This window comes from Hydra vulgaris, chromosome 15, assembly GCF_038396675.1.
Source record: "Hydra vulgaris chromosome 15, alternate assembly HydraT2T_AEP".
NCBI lineage: Eukaryota > Metazoa > Cnidaria > Hydrozoa > Anthoathecata > Hydridae > Hydra > Hydra vulgaris.
This window is the reverse complement of record NC_088934.1, coordinates 49,839,504-49,860,275: the sequence shown is the minus strand read 5'-3', so window position 1 is coordinate 49,860,275 and position 20,772 is coordinate 49,839,504. Positions and strand designations below refer to the sequence as shown.

The 20,772-nt window shown below is 28.6% G+C and overlaps 1 protein-coding gene across 3 annotated transcripts in view; it reads left to right on the top strand.

Moving 5' to 3' along the window:
* The window catches only part of LOC105847729 (uncharacterized), a 137,054-nt gene that overhangs the window by 63,368 nt on the left and 52,914 nt on the right, over positions 1-20,772 (top strand). For all 3 annotated transcript variants that reach the window (XM_065818895.1, XM_065818894.1, XM_065818896.1), the window contains exon 4: positions 8,844-8,883. In XM_065818895.1, coding sequence (XP_065674967.1) covers positions 8,844-8,883 — 40 coding nt within the window. The remainder of the gene's footprint in view (positions 1-8,843; positions 8,884-20,772) is intronic.

The window sequence follows — 20,772 nt, the reverse complement described above, 5'->3', positions numbered from 1 at the left end:
TAAAAATTTTATTGAATATAATTATTTTATCACAATCAGAATTTCACCTGTTACAGTCTTGCACAAGGGTTCTCCCGAGGATTCGTCTATACTTCCAAAGCTGCTTAACAAATGCTTATCAGAGTCTTGTTTTCCAGCCTGCTAGAAAGCAGGATCTGTTATCATGACTTTCAAAAATTCTTGAGAGCGATCTTAATCATCTAACAATTATTCCATTAGTCTTCTTTCTATCACAAGCAAGGTTTTTGAGTCTTCAATTAGCAAACACTTAATCTTTCACCTTGAATCTAATAACTTACTTTCCGATAATTAATATGGGTTTCGATCTTATTGTTCCGCTGCTGATTTGTTAACGGTAATAAACTGTTTGTTTTATTTTGCATTAGATAGATATGGAGACGTTAAGGGTATTTCTCTCAACATTTCTAAGCCTTGTCTTAGAGTCTGGCATACTGGTTTTCTCCATAAGTTCACTTCTGGTGAACACAAAGTGTATCAGGTAACATCTTTAAGATTATTGAATCCTACCTCATCAATCGTAGTATGAAAGTTGTCTTTGCTGGATAGCAATATCCTTCATTTCCTGTATTTTCAGGATATCTCTAAGGTTCTATACTGAGCCCTATACACTTTATAATTTACTAATAATCTCCCTGAAATTCTGGCAACTAAGGTGGCATTGTTCACTAATGATACTACCATTTATTAATGTTGTGATAAGAAGCCAACACTCTTTGGTTGCTTGAAGCAGGTATTTCATCTACCCTTTGTCTTCTATTATTAAGTGTTGCTTTCAATCTTTAACGGAAACCATATATCAAATCTATTGCAAAATTAACATCTGCTAAGATTGCACCTCTTTATTGTGCTTGCCACTTTTTTACACCGGATTCTATTCCTTATCTTTTTAAACCTCAAATCCATCATTGTATAGAATACTGTTTGCCATAAATGGAGGAGATCTTCGAATGACGCCCTTTCTCTTTTAGACAAGGCACAACAACGCATTGTAAACATCTTTAGACCTGCTCATACAGCCAACTTTCAAACATTGTCACATAGTAGTAATGTTGCTTCTCTTTCTCTTTTCTATAAATACTATAATGGGTGCTGCTCTAAAGAGCTAGTGTCTCTTGTGCCATCTACTAAAATTCATTCTCGTTTTATTCGTCATTCAATTAAGTCTCGTCCTTTTATTGTGACTATTCCTAAGTGCTCCAAATTTCTTATTTGTCTAGTTTTTCTCTTCAAACATCAGTTTTTTAAAATTTGCAATATTTATCTTGTTTTCTTGATTCATAATCTTAATCTTCATCTTACTTCATAAACTTTGAGTTTTTATTGAGTCATATTTCGAGTAACTTTCATTTCTAATAGTGTTTGCTTGCAGCTTTTCAAAATTAAATATGTTTTTTTTAAAAAAAAAAAAAGTTGATTTGAGCGTCAAACGATAAAAATACTCATCTTGGGCAGATGTTAACTGCATCTAGCTACTGTCTTGCAGGAGGCCTCCTAGGCAAAGATTTTATAAGCAGAATAATTTTGTTGACCAGCACCAAATTCCTTTCTTTATCTATTAGGCTGGTATTGATGTAAACCTGTGTTACATTGCCTCTTGCCTAGGGTAAATAATGCTGAATCTTATTGACTTTTCTCATAAGTTTTTGCTTGTGCCTCCTTAATAGTGGCTATGCAACTCTTCCTGTTATCTTCTAATGAGGGTACAGCTCTAAAACTCAGTTTAATGGTTCTGAGGCCGACTGGTAGTAAGGTTTCCCGAATTCTGTGGTAGCTCTCGGAGAGGCTGATTCCATTAACAGCTGCAAAATATCAGAGTATTAACAGTGTCATGTTGCGCATGGATGGTATCCCTGTTAATGCTTTTGGTGTGTATTGTCGAAGCCACATAAGAAGCCCTATGTTACGATTTAGGGTTAATTAATAGGACTAAGAAAATTGCATAGCTTATTGCTTGGGAGGTCGTGCTCTATTTATGAATGAGTCAAGTTCTCTTTAAACTTAAATATGCCAAAATATTAAACATAAAAAACAATCCCCATCACTAAACTGTTTTTAATATATCTTTTACTAATATTCGTGGTCTGCGAAACAATCTTCCATCAGTTGAATCTTACCTCTTGCAAAATTCACCAGAATTATTTGCTCTAAATTCCTAATGTAGATAAAAATAAAATAAGACCAAGGATAAATTCTAAGAGATTAATCTAAATTCTGCTATTTCTTCTTCTGATCTCAATGTTGATGAGTACTATCCTTTAATTCACAAAGACTCCAATAGTTGCATGCATGGCTTAGGGGTATGCATACTCATGTATTCACTTATTTGTTGTGAAACCAGCTACGAATCCTTTGACTATTCCTTTTTGTGCTTCCTCTTAGCACCTCTTCACTCTGTCACCTTTCTTTTTGTTCTTTATCGTTCCCCTTCTTTCCAAGACTGCGCTCTTTTAGATATAATTTCTGATCAAATTGACCATGCTCTCTCTCTCTCTTTAACCCCTTTGTCAATATTGTTGTTATTGGTGACTTTAATGCTTATCACACTGAATGGTTTGACTCTAACGCCACTGACCCTGCTGAATTAAAGTCTATAACTTCTGCATTTCTCGATCTCTTACTCAGATAGTTAACTTTGTGGCTCGTTTTACTGACAGCCCTAATCATTTACCTTCTCTCCTTGATTTATGCCTGGTCTCTGATCTTAACTTGTGTTCAGTTTCTCCTTTTTTTCCCTTAGGTCATTCTGACCATGCAATGATCTCTTTAAATCTTATATCTTTTTACTTCATTTTTGGACTCACCTTATCATTGCACTACTTTCTATTACCCTAAAGCTGATTGGGACTCTTTTCGTGATTTTCTTTGTGATGGTCCTTGGGCTGATGTCTTTTTCCTCTCAGCTGAAAAATGCTTGTCTCCTATGTAACCTCCTGGATTCAGGCAGGAATGGATGCTTTTATTCCTTCTCATCGGTTTCAAATTAAGCCTCATTCTACTCCATAGTTTTTACCCTCTTGTGCAGCTGCTATATCTAATCGTAATCATATTTTTCACCTTTAAAAGAAAAACTCTCTTGAGAACAAACAGCTATTTAATATTGCAAAAAAATAATGTAAAAAGGTGCTGTCAGATGTTAAGCTTCATTATTCTCAATTCACTAAACCTCATATCTTATCTCAGAAGTTATGCTCTAGAGACTTTTGGAAAATCTTCAACAGCATTGTTAACAAAGGAAGGTCTAACATTCCATCTCTCATTCATGGGACTGATCTTATTACCTCTTCCATTCCAATTAGACAGGTTAATCTAACATTAAACATTCAAATTACTCCATCTTCCATTGCTAAAGTCATATCTTGATTAAACTCTTATATGTTCTGTGTCCAGACAAAATTCCTGTCACAGTCTTACAAAATTGTTCTCCAGAACTCTCTTCGATTTTCTCTAAACTATTTAATAAGTGCTTGGCTGAATCTTGTTTACCTGCCTGCTGGAAAACGGCATCTGTTGTTCTAATTTTAAAAAAGTTTTGTGAACATTCTGACCTCTCCAATTACACTGGGCAACAAAAAAATATTTTTTTTTTGTATCTCAAGCAATTTTATTCAAATTATACTAATTTCAGGCTGAGAAAAAAGAATATGACAACGAAAATTTTTTATTAGCTCTAGTTTCTGGAATATACAATAGCAATAAATTTTAATTTCAGTTAATTTGCAACAGAGCAATATGACATAATTTACATATTCTAATAACATTTAAAGTACATTTGTTTTTTTTTTATTACAGATATATTCTAATAGTTTTAAACAAAGAAATCATGATCATCAATTTAATAGGGTGAAACCTTTCTCCATGTTCATCACTAACAGCTCCACAATTGGGGGGGGAAGAAGTCTAGATGTGAGTGGAGGAAATGAATCTTGAGGGACATGTTACATCCAAGTTGATGATATTTTTGCAGAAGTACTGCTACCAATTGAATGTAGTTATAATCTCGTTTGTTGCCTAAAATTCCACTAATCACTCCCTTAAGAGCTTCCCAAGTTTCCTTTTCGGGCCCCGTCAAAACTTCGTCAAATGCAGGATCCTTCATAAGATGACGTATTTGTGGCCCAACAAAAATACCTTCTTTGACTTTTGCATCATTTATTTTTGGAAACTTATTTCTTAAATACCTAAAAGCCTGTCCTTCTTTGTTCATACCTTTGACGAAATTTTTCATCAAACCCAACTTAATATGTAATGGTGGAAAAAGAATATCTTTTGGATCCACAAGTGGTTCAGCAATAACATTTTTTTCTTCTGTGTTGAGATTTCTTGCGGACCAAGAAGTCTTTTTTTATATAATGTGAACTTTTGTCTCTACTGTCCCACATACACAAAAAGCAGCAGTATTTAGTATACCCTAATTGCATTTCTAAAAGTATAGCAATGACTTTTAGATCACCACAAATTTTCCATTTGTGTTTATTGTAATTAATTGCATTGAGGAGAACTTTCATGTTTATATAAGCCTCTTTCATGTGAACTGCATGGCCAATAGAAACAGAAGGAAGACGGTTTCCATTGTGCAGTAATACAGCTTTCAAGCTTAGCTTAGATGAGTCTATGAATAATCTCCATTCAATTGGATCATAGTTCAAATTAAGACAATACATTAATCCAAAAACATCAATGCAAACAACAAGATTATTTCTTTTCTCAAAAAAAGAAAGCAGATTCTGCTGCCGCTTTCTGTAATGTGAAACCTTGATATCAAGTTGGAGAATATTCCACTGCTTTAGTCTTGACCCTAGAAGTTCTGCCTTTTCCTGTGACAAGTCCAGATCTCAAACAAGATCACTTAATTCTGCTTGACTCAATCTGTGTGGCACAACATCTTTTAACACAAAATCAGGATCATTTGATGTGGAAGGCTTGTTTTCTTCTACTTCTACTTCATTTTCTGCTTCTAACTTACAACTATGTGGTGGAGTAGGAACTGGTAAATTATCTGAATGTGGAATAGGTCGAATGGCAGATGGAAGATTCGGATATTTAACTGTTCCTACTTTTTTTCATTGAAAAAACTTCTTTAATGGGGGGGGGGGGGGTCAAGCAGAAATAGCAGTCATCTGTATGGTTTTTAGGCTCTCTCCATACCATAGGAACAGCAAAAGCCAAAGATCTTTTTTTATTTTTCAACCATTCTCGTAGTGTAACCGAACAAAAGCTACAGCATATATGTGGAGCCCATGACTTATCCTGGTCCCCTACCTTCATATTGAAATAATGCTGGTAAGCAGTCTGCACAAGAGGTGTCATAGTTCTTTTCTGTGAAGAAAATGTTATTTCACCACAAATGTAACAAAAATTGTCCACTAAATTTACACGTTTCCTTGGCATGTTGATTTGTAAAATTTTACACTTGTAAATAAAAAAATAAAAACTAAGAATAGATTAGACCAGAAACTTTAGCAAACACACATAACTAGTATCACAAGTTTTAAACATGAACAAAACATTTTGGATAGTCAAAAACAAAAATTTAAAAAAAAAAAAAATGAAAATTTCTACCTTTGTAATGGTTGAATAAGCGATCGCGATTTACAAAATCTGGGAAAATATCTGGTCTTTAAAATTTTAGTTTATGCAAGCCGTTTACTTTGTTTTTAAGGACCAAATTATTGTTAGCGAAAAAGTTATAAAAAACAAAACAAAACAAAACAATAGACTTACGATAACTAATGCAATAACACTCCAGTCACTAACTGCATTATATAAGTAATAAAACTATAATAGTATTATTATTTTTATAAAGCACTTATAACTTTTAAAGTTCATTCATTGTTTAAATAACATTAGTAATTCCAAACTTTAATCAAAGTAAAAAAACATCTGAAAAAATGAAGTGGATAATCAAATATTATTAAAAACTTCATGAACATCTACAATACACTTAAACAACTTTATAAAAACATACTTTATAAAAGGGTTTAGCATTATGAAACGTTACAAACAGTCCGAAAAAAACGCGCGCTAATTTAAAAATCAACCAATAAAAAGTTTTTTTTGGTTGATTTTAAAAATAACCGCGCGCTTTTACGGACCATTAGAAGCTTTTTTCGTAATGCTAAACTTTTTATAAAGTATGTTTTTATAAAGTTGTTCAAGTTCTTTGATACGTTATAAATATTATTTAAATATCCACCCTATTTTTCTAGATGCTTTTCTACTTCAATTAAAATTTGGGATTACTTATGTTGTTTGAACTAAGAATGAATTATAAAAGTTATAAGTGCGTTGTAAAAGTATTACACTTATATAGTGTTATTACTTTTATAATGAAGTTACTAGAGTGTTATTACTTTTGTAGTCGTAAGTTTGTTATTTTATACTTTATAACTTTTTCGCTAACAAATTTAAATTGATTCGCCTATAAAAACAAAGTACACGGTTTTGCATAAACTTAAATTTTGAAGACCAGATATTTTTCCGGATTTTTCATTTCGCGATCACTTAATTCAACCCTTGCCTTGAGAGAAAATTTTTGCTTTTATTTCTTAGACTAGAGCTAATATGTCATTTTTAATGTCATTTTCGAATTCAGCAGATGGAAATGCATAAGAAATAACTAATTTTGGTTCCGATACAAAATCACTGTTGGGCAGTGTTATTGTCCAATCAGTCTTCTTTCTGTTATTAGTAAGGTCTTTTAGTCTTTGATAAACAAATTTCTCACATCCCAAATTGCTGTCAGACAATCAATATGGTTTTCGATCCTCTCGCTCTATGGCTGACTTGCTAACTGCCGGGATTGAAAGATTTTATCGTGCATTAGATGGAAGCAGAGAGGCTAGGGCTTTTGGTCTTGGCTAATCTAACTCTTTTGACAAAGTTTGGCATGTTGGTCTTCTTCATAAGCTTATTTTATATGGGTATCTAGGAAAGTTTTTGAAATTATCAAATTGTTTCTTTCTAACCGCTTTATTAAAGTCATCCTCAAAGGCCAAAACTCTTCTTTATTTCCAGTAACTACTGGGGTACCTCAAGGTTCTATGCTAGGTCCTGTTTTGTTTCTTATCTATATTAGAACAGACAGCCTATCTTGAACCTGATCTCACTTCTGTAACTGATTGGGGCTCACAGTGGCTTGTAATTTTAAATTCCAACAAAACTCAGTTATTTACTGTAAACAACTATCGCAGTACTGTCAACATTTCTATTTTGATAAATGGCAACCCTCTCACTGAGTCCTCTTCTTTATGTCTTCTTGGATTATCATTTACTACTGACCTTTCATGGAAACCATATATACAATCAATTGTTAAATTAGCATCTGCTAAGGTTGCTTCTCTTTATCATGCTCTCCATTTTCTCTCTCTCCTGATTCTATTCTCTACCTTTACATATCTCTTATACGTCCTTGTATGTAATATTGTTGTCATATTTGGGCTGGTTCTTCTAATGATGCTCTTTCTCTTCTAGACAAGGTCCAAAAATACATTGTAAACCTAGTTGGACCAGGTCTATCTGCTAAGCTTGAGCCTCTTTCCCATTGTTGTAAAGTTTCATCACTTTCTCTTTTCTATTAGTACTATCATAACCTCTGCTCAAAGAAGCTTTCATCTCTAGTTCCATCAACAAAAACTCATTCTCCCTTGTCATTGATTGGTCTCATTCTTTTACTGTACCTGTCTCTGCATGCTCCAAAAATTTTTATTTATCTTGCTTTTTTCCCCGCACTTCAACCCTTTGGAACTCTCTCCAATCTTAATGATTTCCTGACTTATACAACCTTCAACTTTTTAAGTCTTCTGTCAACCATTTCCTTGCTCTATAACTCTATTCTTTTTTTCTAGTAACTCCCAACTTAATAGTGACTGCTTGCAGCCTTGTTTGGAGCGAATCAGAATGAAAAAAAGAAAAAGAAAAAGATGGAAAATATACTTATACCATTTTAACCCGTTGCCGGCATCTAGAGGATTCAATATATTAAATAAACCTAATGTTGCAAACGAAAATGAATACAATTGCAATTTAATAACAAAAAATAAAAAGAACTAAAATTTTTTAATTGATATCATTAGATCTCATTACCTCTCATTAGATATTCTCATTTTCATATTTCAAGACATTTAGTCAGTTTTTTTACTAATATTTTACATTGTACATTTTTACGCGAAAAAAAATATATATATATTGCAAGGTGAATTTAAACCAAACCATTTTTGCATTTCTAAAGTAACTAAACTCTGAAAAATCTGTACAGCATTTACTCAAACCATATCTCAAGTTCATCATATAAGTCTGGATTTCGGAAAAATACATCATAGAAAGTCATTATTAAAAAAAGCAAGCAAAAATATCTTTAAAATTCTAAAGTCCTGCTTAGAAAATAGGTGTCTTATATCTTATTTTCTTATATCTTACATGTTACAACAGCCATATCGTTCAAAATGTCATAACATATTTGTTTACTTGACGTACAAATAATCAATATTTAACATTTAATTTAATTTTCAAGTTTAATACATATTTACTAACAACTAATTGAGTCTAATAAATTTAATTTGATCGTAACCCAAATTGCTAGGCCAATTGCAAATTGCAACCTAGCAGCTACTAAATATGCTATAAATTCAAAGAAGTCAAATATATGTTGTTTTATTTTGGTGTAATGACAATAAAACAACTCTTATTAAATTTATCAAAACTAAAAAAATTGTTCGATTAAAGTTAATTAAAGTAAGTTTTTTAATTATGAGCAAATAAATATTAAAAGTAAAAATTTTCACAATCAAAATACATTTTTTATTTATCAAAATTGTCTTTATTAGAGTGCGATTTAACAACAATGCTGTCCAACAATAGCTATGAGTAAGTAGAACTTAACTTAATTTCTTATTTATAGAAGTGAGGCATATTTGAAATACCTGTTTCTTTTTAGCAAATAGAAATAAAATAATAAACTGGAAATTTAAAAGTAAATAGCCATAAGTTATTATAAATATATTATTCTTCATGATAAAAATAATATATTATGTATCAAAAACGCAAGTAAAATTTAAAATTGTTAAACATGTACTAAAAGTTGGTATTATACATAAAGTGCAAGTAATTTGTAATAGGATATTCAAAATTACTTTCACCTTTAAAAAATCGAAGCTGTATAAATAATTTGCAATATTCACAGATATATGACTAAGTATTGCATTAGGCACAAGCACCTAAATCTCACAAATCAAGAACTGTACTTTTGTTCTCACTCTATTACTCATTGCAAAAGAAACATGTATCTTTTTCAGTTGTACTAATGTACTTGCATCGTTTTTATAAGAAACTTCAAAAGAGTCTCAGACATTAACAATTTTGTTGTCATCAACAACAGTAGGTTTAGAAGATTCACTATTATATTCTTTTTTCCAGTATTTTTTTAATTTCATTTTTTTTTATGATTGCTTTTTTTTCTTCTCTTTTTTGTTTTGCGCTGAAAGGAGGTAAAATTTGTGATAAAAACCAACCTTTTTGGCTTAAGTTAATTAAGACCTCGTACTTTTTGGGACAAAGATGAAATATCAAAGGTCTGACCTTGAGTTATTAATGATAATTATGAACCTTAAGTAGATCCATCATCTACTTAAGGTTCGTAATTTTTTTTTAATTCAACAGTTAATAATATTTGTTAGTTTTTTTTCATAAATGTTTTAAACCAGTTACGTCTAGCAAGCCCTTCTTTAAAACGATGTTGCTATATTGTTTTTTTAAAGTCAACTGGTAAGCTAATAAAGTTAAGGCATAAAAACAATTCTTCATTGCCTATGATTAAGAAATAGATAACAGAAAAAAGGTTTTCGAACAATTTTTCAACTTACTTTCTTGTTGATTGAAGAACCCTTATTATTGGCAAATGTTTAAATGTTGTCCTAGAAACATACAGTTATTCACTATTTTCTTTCTTTCGAAATATCAATATTGTTGTTGACAACACCTCTTTACTGCACCTTTTTTTGTTGTTTTTCTTTTTGTTTTTGTTTTGTGTGTGAATATGTTTGTAAAAGCATAATAAAATAAATGTATTTCCAGAAGAAAAAAAAGCTAAAAATATTTGGAGTATTACAAATTATATTTGCTAACTATATTTAAAATTAGCAACCTTAAATTCCTTTGAAACATTTTGTTTTTTTGTCTCATTTTAAATTTTAGTTTCAAAGTGTTTATATAAATTTATTGAAAAAACAAGGAACTTGGTGATATGACAAACCTGTCTTCTTCTCGTCCTTGCCATCTTTATATGTATATTTTAAAACACAAAACTTGTAAATATTTAAAAATTATAAATGAATTAAAAAAGAAAAAAATTTCAAATGAAATATGTTATTCGTATACAAGTAAAAAATAAATATTCCCAATATGCAGCACTTCCTCAACACTAATAGATTCTATCATTATAAAAAGTTAATGTGTTATCTTGTAATACGCTATTGCACAGTGTTAGATTAGAAAAGTTATGATCAGGTTATATTATTAACCAATTGCTAGCTTGTCATGATTTACGTTTGGGATATACAATCTAACTTTTTTTTTCAACTTTAAGTTTCACCATTGCTGGATCATCAGGAAGCAATGGTGAAACTTAAAGTTAAAGAAAAAAGTTAGATAAGTGTTTTTTACTAATTTATTATTGCTCTGTTCTTTAAGAACATTGACCACTCTATTTGTAAAATACACTAACATAATTTATATATATATGTATATATATATATATATATATATATATATATATATATATATATATATAGAGAGAGAGAGAGAGAGAGAGAGAGAGAGATAGAGAGAGAGAGAGAGAGAGAGAGAGAGAGAGAGAGAGAGACACAGACAGAGAGAGAGAGAGAGAGAGAGAGAGAGAGAGAGAGAGAGAGAGAGAGAGAGAGAGAGAGAGGCTTCAGCAGGAATGTTGGGTCGCCTTCACACCCGTGCAAATCAGTTCAACTGGCAAAATAAAGCCCATGCAGAATATCAATTTTTGGTTAAAATAAAGTTAAATATTTTTATGTTTTTTTTTGTTATTCTTTTAAAAATTTCTCTAATGCTGTAATTTTGTAAAACTGTTTGTTTTACTAGTTAAAAAAGGAAACTATTTCATTCAGGATGTGCTAAAAAAATTATGAAAATTTTTTTTTGAATATTCTAATGTAAAAATGAAAAATAAAAATCGAACAGGCTATTTCAAACAGCTTTAACTGCTCTGTATTGTTCTGTGTTATGTTAAAAGATGAATAAATAAATGGTATGTTAAAAAGCAGGCAAATTATGCATGTGATGCAAAAGAATTTAACATAATAGTCCGGGTTTTCAGTATTCTTTGGAAATTTGTAAACTTAAACAATAAGAACTGTTAGGTAATGAAGACAATTTCTTTTTTGTATAATCACACATTTTGCTTAATTGATTGATAAACTAGTTTGTCATACTTTAAATATATTTAAATATTGCTTTACATATAAAATCAATTACAAGTTCATAAAAGAGTATAATAGTAAATTGAATGGAAATGATAGTAAGAATTAAAATTTTAGTCTAAATAGTTGAAAAGCAATTGTAAAAGAATAGAACTTTTTGGTTCAAGGTTTATTTAAAAAAAGATTTCAAAATAATTGTCACCATATCTTTATAGCTTAGAGATATCACTGTTAAATTTTTAAAATTTTATTTAATTTACATCGAAAAATGAATCAACTAAAGTAGCGCAATGTTATATTTTATTCCATTATTTTAATAAGACAAAATATTAATACTCAAATAGATGTTGCAAAATTGCTATGTTCATTGCAAAATTTTTTAAGCAAACATCAAGATGCTTGAATAAGGAAATGTGATGGTTGTATTTTTACCATTTTATTTGTTGCTTGCAAATTATTGGCTTGACTATATCTGGAATAAACTTAACCAAAATCTGATTATACAACTGAAATAATTGGAGAATGAAAGAATAAAGTCTGAATAAAAATCAAGAAACAAAACTAAAACAAAAGCAGAATAACAAAAACTCACCAAGTAGGGCAAACAGGTTTAACTTCGAAAAAAATCTCAACAAGTATCCAACTATTTGAAGTTTAATCAGAGATTCTACAAATAAAATAAGGGGGTGGAGGTGAAATCCTTAAAAAAATCCAACTGGCTTCAAATAAAGAAAAAAAAGATCCTTAAAATTAAAATTTACCCGACTGAATTGTGTCAAATACCCAACTAGCCGACTAAATTTGTGAAAAAACCGACTGAGTTTAATTATCAAAGTCTTTTTAAATAATTTTTCACTCTCCTACTTGTTAATAAAGCGGTTGTAGAAATTTTTTTATACAATAACATTTTTATTCACAAAGAAAAAGATAATGAACTTTTATATGAATGAATGAACTTTTATAATAATATAGCTAAGATCAATCATTTTTATTAAATAACTATATATGCATAACAGTTGTTTTATTGTTATTTTATTGAAACGATTGGTTATATTTTAACATTTGAATATTGTTTTTTATTTATTATTTAATTAATTACTAACTTTTTAAATAAAAATTAAATATAAAAAATTATTTCAAAAAAAATGTAAGGTTTTTTTTTTTTTTTTGCAAGTTGTTTTTCTGTCTTTTTATTGCTAAAAAAACATTTGTTTTTATATACCTGGCATAAAAAATCAACAAAATAAAGTTTCAGAATAAAAAAAAATTTCCATCAAAACATAATAATTTTAATTTTTAAAAAAAGCCTGTACAAGACTATCTAATGCCTGTGCAGCCTGCAAAGACGGGTTTAGACAAGCTATTTATAGCTTCTTCACTCATTTACTCCTACCGATATATATATATATATATATATATATATATATATATATATATATATATATATATATATATATATAGATCTTTTGAACATACAATGAATGTACCTGTGTGCACATATATATATATATATATATATATATATATATATATATATATATATATATATATATATATATATATATATATATATATATATATATATATATATATATGGCTTTTCATATAACAACTCAACAAAAAAACTTATAAATGGGTAAAAATGAAACTATATTTACATATGGTATTTTAAAACGCAAATTCATTTTTTTAAATATTATTAACGCAATTTTATATGCATTAGTTTACTTTTTGTGCTTTAAAAAAATTACTTCGGTTTCGGTTATTCATATTCAATGGTGTCCTTCAGGTATATCTTTTTTAGGATCAATTTTTGCAACACATGTTTGTTTTGTTTACTTTGTTCAAATTTTATTAAATTGGAGTAAAATTTTATTTGCTTCATCATTATCATATGACTTTAACATTACAGCTGTTTGACATATTTTAGAGTCCTGAGAACTACCAGCTGTATGGTTGAATTGTTCCAATAATAATTCTTTTTCTTAGAGAGCTATTACTACAGTTTGCGCTATCTTTATAAGCTTTGGGAGCAGAAACGAAACAAAGTGACTGTAAATTAAACAAAACATTACTTTAAATAGAAAATAAAATAATATTTTTTATTTTTTATAAGTTATATTTTATTATTATATTTATAAATTATATTTTATATTAAATCAAACTGATTTATTCTTGCTTAAAATATAAATTACATTAAAATGATATAATAAAGTTTAAATACTACTACTATTTTAATAATTACAATTATATCTAGTGTAATAGAAAAGAAAACACTATTTAACTTGCTATAAAGTTAAAACATATTTCTTACCCTAGGCCCACCTGATGAAAACTCTATTGCAGATGTTTTAGACTAATTCAACTTATTTTAATAATATGTAAAACAGCATTATTGACTTCTCGTGAGATTTCACTTGTGTCAGTGATTTGGTAAAAACTGTTTATACTTTATTGGTCGTTTTCATTTATTGGTTTATTCATTTATTGGTTTATTCATTTATTGGTTTATTCATTTATTGGTTATTTCATTTATTGGTTTATTCATTTATTCATTTATTTCTTTTATTGGTCGTTTTCATTTATGGTGTTATTTGATATTTTTCTGCAGTCGTGATTTTCAAAATTTATGTCTTTTAAAAATACTTTTTGTCACAAATCTTGCATATAATAGTTAAATGTTATATAATTTCAGATATATGGACAGAATATGATAGGCTGTCAATTGTGATGTTAGTTTTACATAATGGACAATTTGAATCATTTTCTAATTTATCTTTAATATTTGATAAAATGCACAAGTTACAGAATGTGTGTTGACAGTTCTTTAGCATGACAGGCTGATTCATAACTTCCCCACAAATCTGATAAATGTGTAAAAGTATATGTGGATTTAGTTTAGTCCTGTTAAAATTTCTTTATCTTCTTGTATAGGCAATGAATCAAGAAATGATTTTATATGAATTTTTGTCCATTTTTTAACTTTTCCTGGTCGCCTAACATTAGATAGAGGTTTTCGACCAGGAATACCAAAAACACATTTGCATTCGACTGTTAGACATTTTACCAAATTTTTAGAGCTTTGAAAACTTTACAGCCTCTATTTTCGATGTTTCTAAGAGAAGTGTAACACTTCATGCACATTTTCTCTGGATGACTTCACTGAGAATCTTCTGATTAGGGATTGCAATCCCGTATCCCGGACGTTTTGGGTCCGAAAATCCCGGGATTCTAAACACAAAATCCCGGGATTTTCGGGATTATAGCAGGATTGAACCACTGATCTATATTATAACTGGATAGCGCATCTCTGATATCGAAATTGAAGCCGAAAAAATATTTTGGCGGCCATATTGTGAGGACCCACGATTTGTTATGATGCGCTTGAAATTCTAAGAAAAGAAACCAAAAGAAAGAAGAAGAAAAGAAAATGATTGAAAGTACCTACTAATTAGAAGGAAAAAAGGCAATATCAACAAAATAGTAAAAATCTGTTGTAAAATGTCTAACGAATGATCGTATTCTTTAGATAATTTATCTAGATTCTTATGTTGATATTCAAAAACTATGATTATAAGTACAAGTTGAAAATATAATACTCCTAAAAGTAAGTAAATAATCTTTTCAACTTTTTCTAAAATCTATATAGTTTGAACAGCACTCTATTTATTGTTGTTAATAATATATATAAATTATTATATATATATATATATGTTTGTTAACTCAGACAGGTTCCTGCAGTCTCCACTGATGTTTAAATGGAGAGCTGAGTTGTATATATAACACTTTAATTTCTTATCTTACTTTATTTAAATATTTTGTTTTATTCTAATCCACTTTATTTTACCCATTGTATATTTATTGTATTGGGCCTTGAGCCTGTCAATAAATTTTGATTGATTGATTGATTGATATATATATATATATATATATATATATATATATATATATATATATATATATATATATATATATATATATATATATATATATATATATATATATATAATGTTACTATTTTCTAGATATAAGATAGTTTGTGTTTGTAAAAGTTGTAGTTATTGATGATTAAATAATACCAATTTACTTAATATTTTTCTATTATTTTTCTGTGACATTTCTCAGTGGCTTTTTTTCCCAGATCATTAAGTCTGACTTTGCAATAACATTGAGAAATTATTTTGATTAATTTAAAAAGTGCTTTCATTAATGAGTATCAAACATATGTTCATGCAAGTCTCTAAATATAACAGATCCTAAACTTTCTAAAACTGAAATAGATATAACTTCTGGGATATTTTTGGACTGTGGCAGTTTTCCAGGAATTGTTGCTAGCATTCTTGTAATTTTTTTTTCTGTTTCTTCACAAACAGTAATAATATTTTTTGGTTTCATAAGACCACCATTGTCCTTTACTTAGAATTAGATTGGAGCATGCTTTTTAGAACCAAGTTTAAAAGTTTGGGATATATAAATATAACTTTACAAAATATTTAACCTGCTTAATATCTTTTATAGCTATAAAAATCCAATGAACCCAGTTTTTACTTGTCAGTATGCAACAATCTATGAGATGAGTCTTGTAAGTTTAAATATAATCATATGCTTCATCAAGAAATTTATCCCATATATGCTTATTACTCATTTTTAGTGCGACTATAACCTTTAGCAAAAGGATTTCTTGAGTTCAAAATGTCAAACAATCTATCAAATATTCTAATAAATTTAACTGTTGCATCACCTTGAAACTGCATTAATTTAAGGTCTTTGCAACAGAACTCTATTGCATAAGCTACACTTGAACTAATTGCCTGAGCAGCAAGATTTACTTTTAATTTTTGCTGCCTCCAATTAATATGGGCTAGTCTTAATTTATTTCCAAAGCGTAATCCTTCATCTTTTTGCAGTTTTTGAAGATAAACTATATATTTCCATGATATTGCATTGTTTTCGCTATCAAACAAAACAACTTTAGATCCTAACTTTTCAGCTTCTATAACCTTGTATTTAAGCGCTGCAAACGCTGGCTTTGTAAAACCTGGTTCTGCTGAAACTTTTCCATACCATTTCCTAATTTGTGCTTGATGTGGTAAATTAAAGTTAAATATTTTTTGCGCATAATCATAAGCTTTGCTTGAATAAAACTGCAGGGTAAGTGCAAAGGATATGGTTTCTTGAATATTTAAATCCTTTACCATGATTTTTACACATTATCATTCTTCTGGTTAGAGCTTGAGAACTTCTGAAAATGTTTTTAATAGCATTTCTTCACAATTTGATGATGTTTTTTGTTTTTGACTTTTTACAACTGATTTAAGAGATGTTATCTTTTTTTGATTTGAGATTTTTGCTGTTCTGCTTATACCTTCTTTTTCAAAGACACAATTATCTTGTTTCTACGATCTGTTTTTTTTCTGGAGTTAAACTGCAATTATATATTTTTTTGGGGGAGCCAACTTTCATGGAGATAGGTATAACACTAGTTTTAAAATCACTTATTTCAAAATTTTCAAAAGTTGATCTATTAACAGGAACTTTTCTCTATTTCATTTTCTAATATTGAAAGAAACAAAAATATATATATACATATATATAGTTATAAAATTTTCAAATTTGATATCAAACTAGAAGGAACCTCTAAGTTGTGTTTACTCACAAGCTAATAGTTCATGCAGCATTTATAAAATTAAAGCATACAATAGCAATATGGTTATTATATGTTTCAGCTGCTTACCATACAGTTGTGTTATAAACCCTCTAGCACACTGCATAGGGTAACTAAGAACTAAAAGGTACATATTGAACAAACCTGTACAATAAATAAAAACATAATTGATTATATAAAATATAAATAAAAATAAAAATAAGAATAAAAATATAAAACCAAAAATAGAAATAAAAATATAAAACCCATAAAATGAAAATAAAAATATAAAACTCATAAAATAAAAATAAAAACATAAAAATAAAACATAAAAATATATAAATGTTCATTTAGTCACAATCAAGTACCCTTATTTTCATCATCCTGTAAAGTTATATGGCTCTAAAATTTGTGGCACTACTAAACCATATAACATGTAATAAATAAACAATTAACTATTTTTTATGCAATCGTCCCGCTTAATTCTCTATAACAATTTTTTTTTTTTCTTTTTCTTTAATTCATATTCAATTTTTCTATGCTTAAAAAATGCTGGATCACAACAAAACTCCTATGACTTCTACTTCTTTGACTCTTCTTCCTTTCTTTCCTTCTTTTTACTGTTATATTTTTTGTTATTGATATTGTTATGATTTTTATATTTTATATATATATATATATATTTTTTTTTGCATTATCCGTATGATAATCACTATAATATATATAGATAAATATATAGTAAAATATATACCTATATATAGTAAAATATATAGATAGTACTTATTATATTACTGTATTTAATATTATTATTACTATTTATTACTATTATTATTACTATTTATTTTTATTTATTTTTTATTACTTATTATTATTATCATTATTATTATGCTATATTTATACCATCATAGGTCTTTACGCGTCATCAGTTTATAACTGTTTGTAAATGTCCCGCACGATTGTATATATACAGATATTATTAAAGTGAAAATATATTGATTTGATTTGATTTGATTTGATTTATATACCTTTTTTAAGTGGTCTGGGAATTTTTAAAATCTTTTAGGAAAAGAATTTTCCCTTAACCTAACAGTTTGTCCAGTTCTGTCGATATCTTTTTCTAAAAAATGATCAGAACATATCAAACTGCTACTACTTGGACTTCATTCTTGACGGTGTATTTTGGTCCATTCTTTTTTTTTTTTCAGTGTTTGAAGGAAATCTGAATAAAATTGGTAGCAAAAATAACGTTTAATATTTTATTAAGTTTGTTATACTTTTATTTAAATCCATTTGTTCACATTGCAAGCAAACTAACAGAGGTCAATAAACTTTAAAATGTTTTTATTTTTAAAAATAATTAAGAAAGTCACCTATGAAATGTTCTAGGAAACTTTCGTTTAGAAGATAATTAGTCATAAGAAATTCCATCACTATCACTTCTTTTACTGTCACAATGTTTTCTTTTATGGCAACCAAATGCAATACACTGTGTCCCTCGCTTTTGGGAATTTTCTCCAGACATTTATAGAATGAACATTGTAATTATTTTTCTGAAAAATATTTATCATTATTTGAAAAAAAATAATAATAATTTTCCATACATTCTATCTATGTTAGATAAAAAAACATAAAGTTAAACCACCAAAATAAAGAAATAGCTTGTTCACCTAACAATATTTTAACTAAATAATATTTCTCCGTGGGTCCTCCCAATATGGCGCTGGCGAAAATATTTTGGCTTCAAAAATTACGATATTTTATTAGGAGATGCGCTATCCAGTTATAATATAGATCAGTGGATTGAACTTAATTAAATTATTTTGTAAAACAAAATGTTCAAAGCTGGTAACTATACTGAATTATAACGAGTTATATAATGCTGCTTTGCAGGTTTATCCTGTTTATGCTTTATCTTTACGATAAATGGAATAAATTTTTGAATAGACCATGGAGTTCGGGAGTTTATAATTGAAAAAAGTTTCACAAGCACAAATTAAGGCTGGTTTGTTTGACTATTGTATAAAAAACAATCGTTAAGTTTGTTGGCAAGACTTCTCGCGTTAAAAAGATAAATTGTAAAATTGTTGAGCGAATTTGTGGTTAAGTGATTGCTTGAGTTTATTAAGTCGCTTGAACGTTTTGAAATAATAACTTTTTTATTGCTTTTGTTGTTTACCGCAATAATGTTTACCGCAATATATGTTAATAATAATGTTTACTAATGCTTGAGGCATCATTTTTTTGCAATGACTTTGGAATAACTGAAGAAATTAATTTTAATATAATGCTGCTTTGCAGAAAGAATAAAGATGATGAAAAAGAAGTCGCTTGACCCAATAAAACAAAGAAGTAAGCTGCTTCGTGCACAACGAAAAGGTTTTACAGATATAGTAAATGAAAGTGAAGGTGCATCTTATGAAGCAGGAGTGTTTTAGATATTGGTTTTTTGTTATTTTTTAAGTTAAATTTATGTTAAGGCTGTTATTGTATTTTGTAACATATGTTATTGTATATTACCTTTTATATTCAAGCTTTTTTTTCATTGATTGAATAATTCTATTTTGGTTAAATGTTTTTCAAATATTAGAGTTTTCACATTTTTCTTTTTTCTGTGTTTCCAATAATGCTCAAGTCGTTTATTTTTCAATAATTTTTTTACCTTTTTATATATTAAAAAAATTTATTTCATCAAAAATCTTTATTATTGTTTTTCTCAATATATGAGTTTTTTGCACGCTGTGATAAATATCATGAGATTGGTTTGTCTGATTGTGTTGAAATTTTCAGGAGTTGTTTATTATATATATGCACATTCACCTTATTAAAAGAATTCATGTTAGTTAACTGGTTCTCATAATAAGGTCTAGGTTCTAAGCCTTTTCGGGGCATTTTTTTTAGGCCTTAAACCGGTTTTCTTACAAAAGCTTCAATATTTTTTTAAATTATTTAATTTTGGCAGGGTGAGTGAAATCATCTGATATTAAAAAGCTGTGAAAATATTATGATAATACCATTAATAGTTTACAGGCTGTTTATCGCAGCGCGTAGTTCATTTTTCATGTCCATTTTTAGTGTCCCAAAATTTTGACCAAAAAAAAAAAAATTTTTTTAATTTTTTTTTCCTTTGCTGTGCTTTAAGTATAAAATACTATTTCTTATATGAAAATTATAAAATATGAGTGTATTTTTAAAATTTTGACTTTATTAGTATAGGACCACCTTAAAAAAAATATCCTTCTAAACATGAATGAAAACAGTGAAAAGGGAACATCATTTTTTCTACACAAAAAAGATAAAGACCCAACTTCAGTGTGGTCACATTATTTGAAGTCTGCGGATAATTTGGCAGCAAAATGTAAGAAATGTGGTGTTATTTTGAAAACATTGGGTGGTTCTACAAAAGACCTTCATACGCACTTATCAACTAAGCATAATTTGAAAGTAACTTCAGCCGACAAAAATTTACCTAGTTCGAGTCAACAGTTGAATGATACCAGAACCGACGAGAAGCCTCCTACGAAACGAAGAATAACGAGTTACTTTGCATCCAAAAAAAAAAAACCTTAGACGAAACACTGGCTCGAATGACAGCTTTAGATGGGCTAACATTTAATGTATTTATAACATCAAAAGATTTAAGGCAATTACTGATTACCAGTGGTT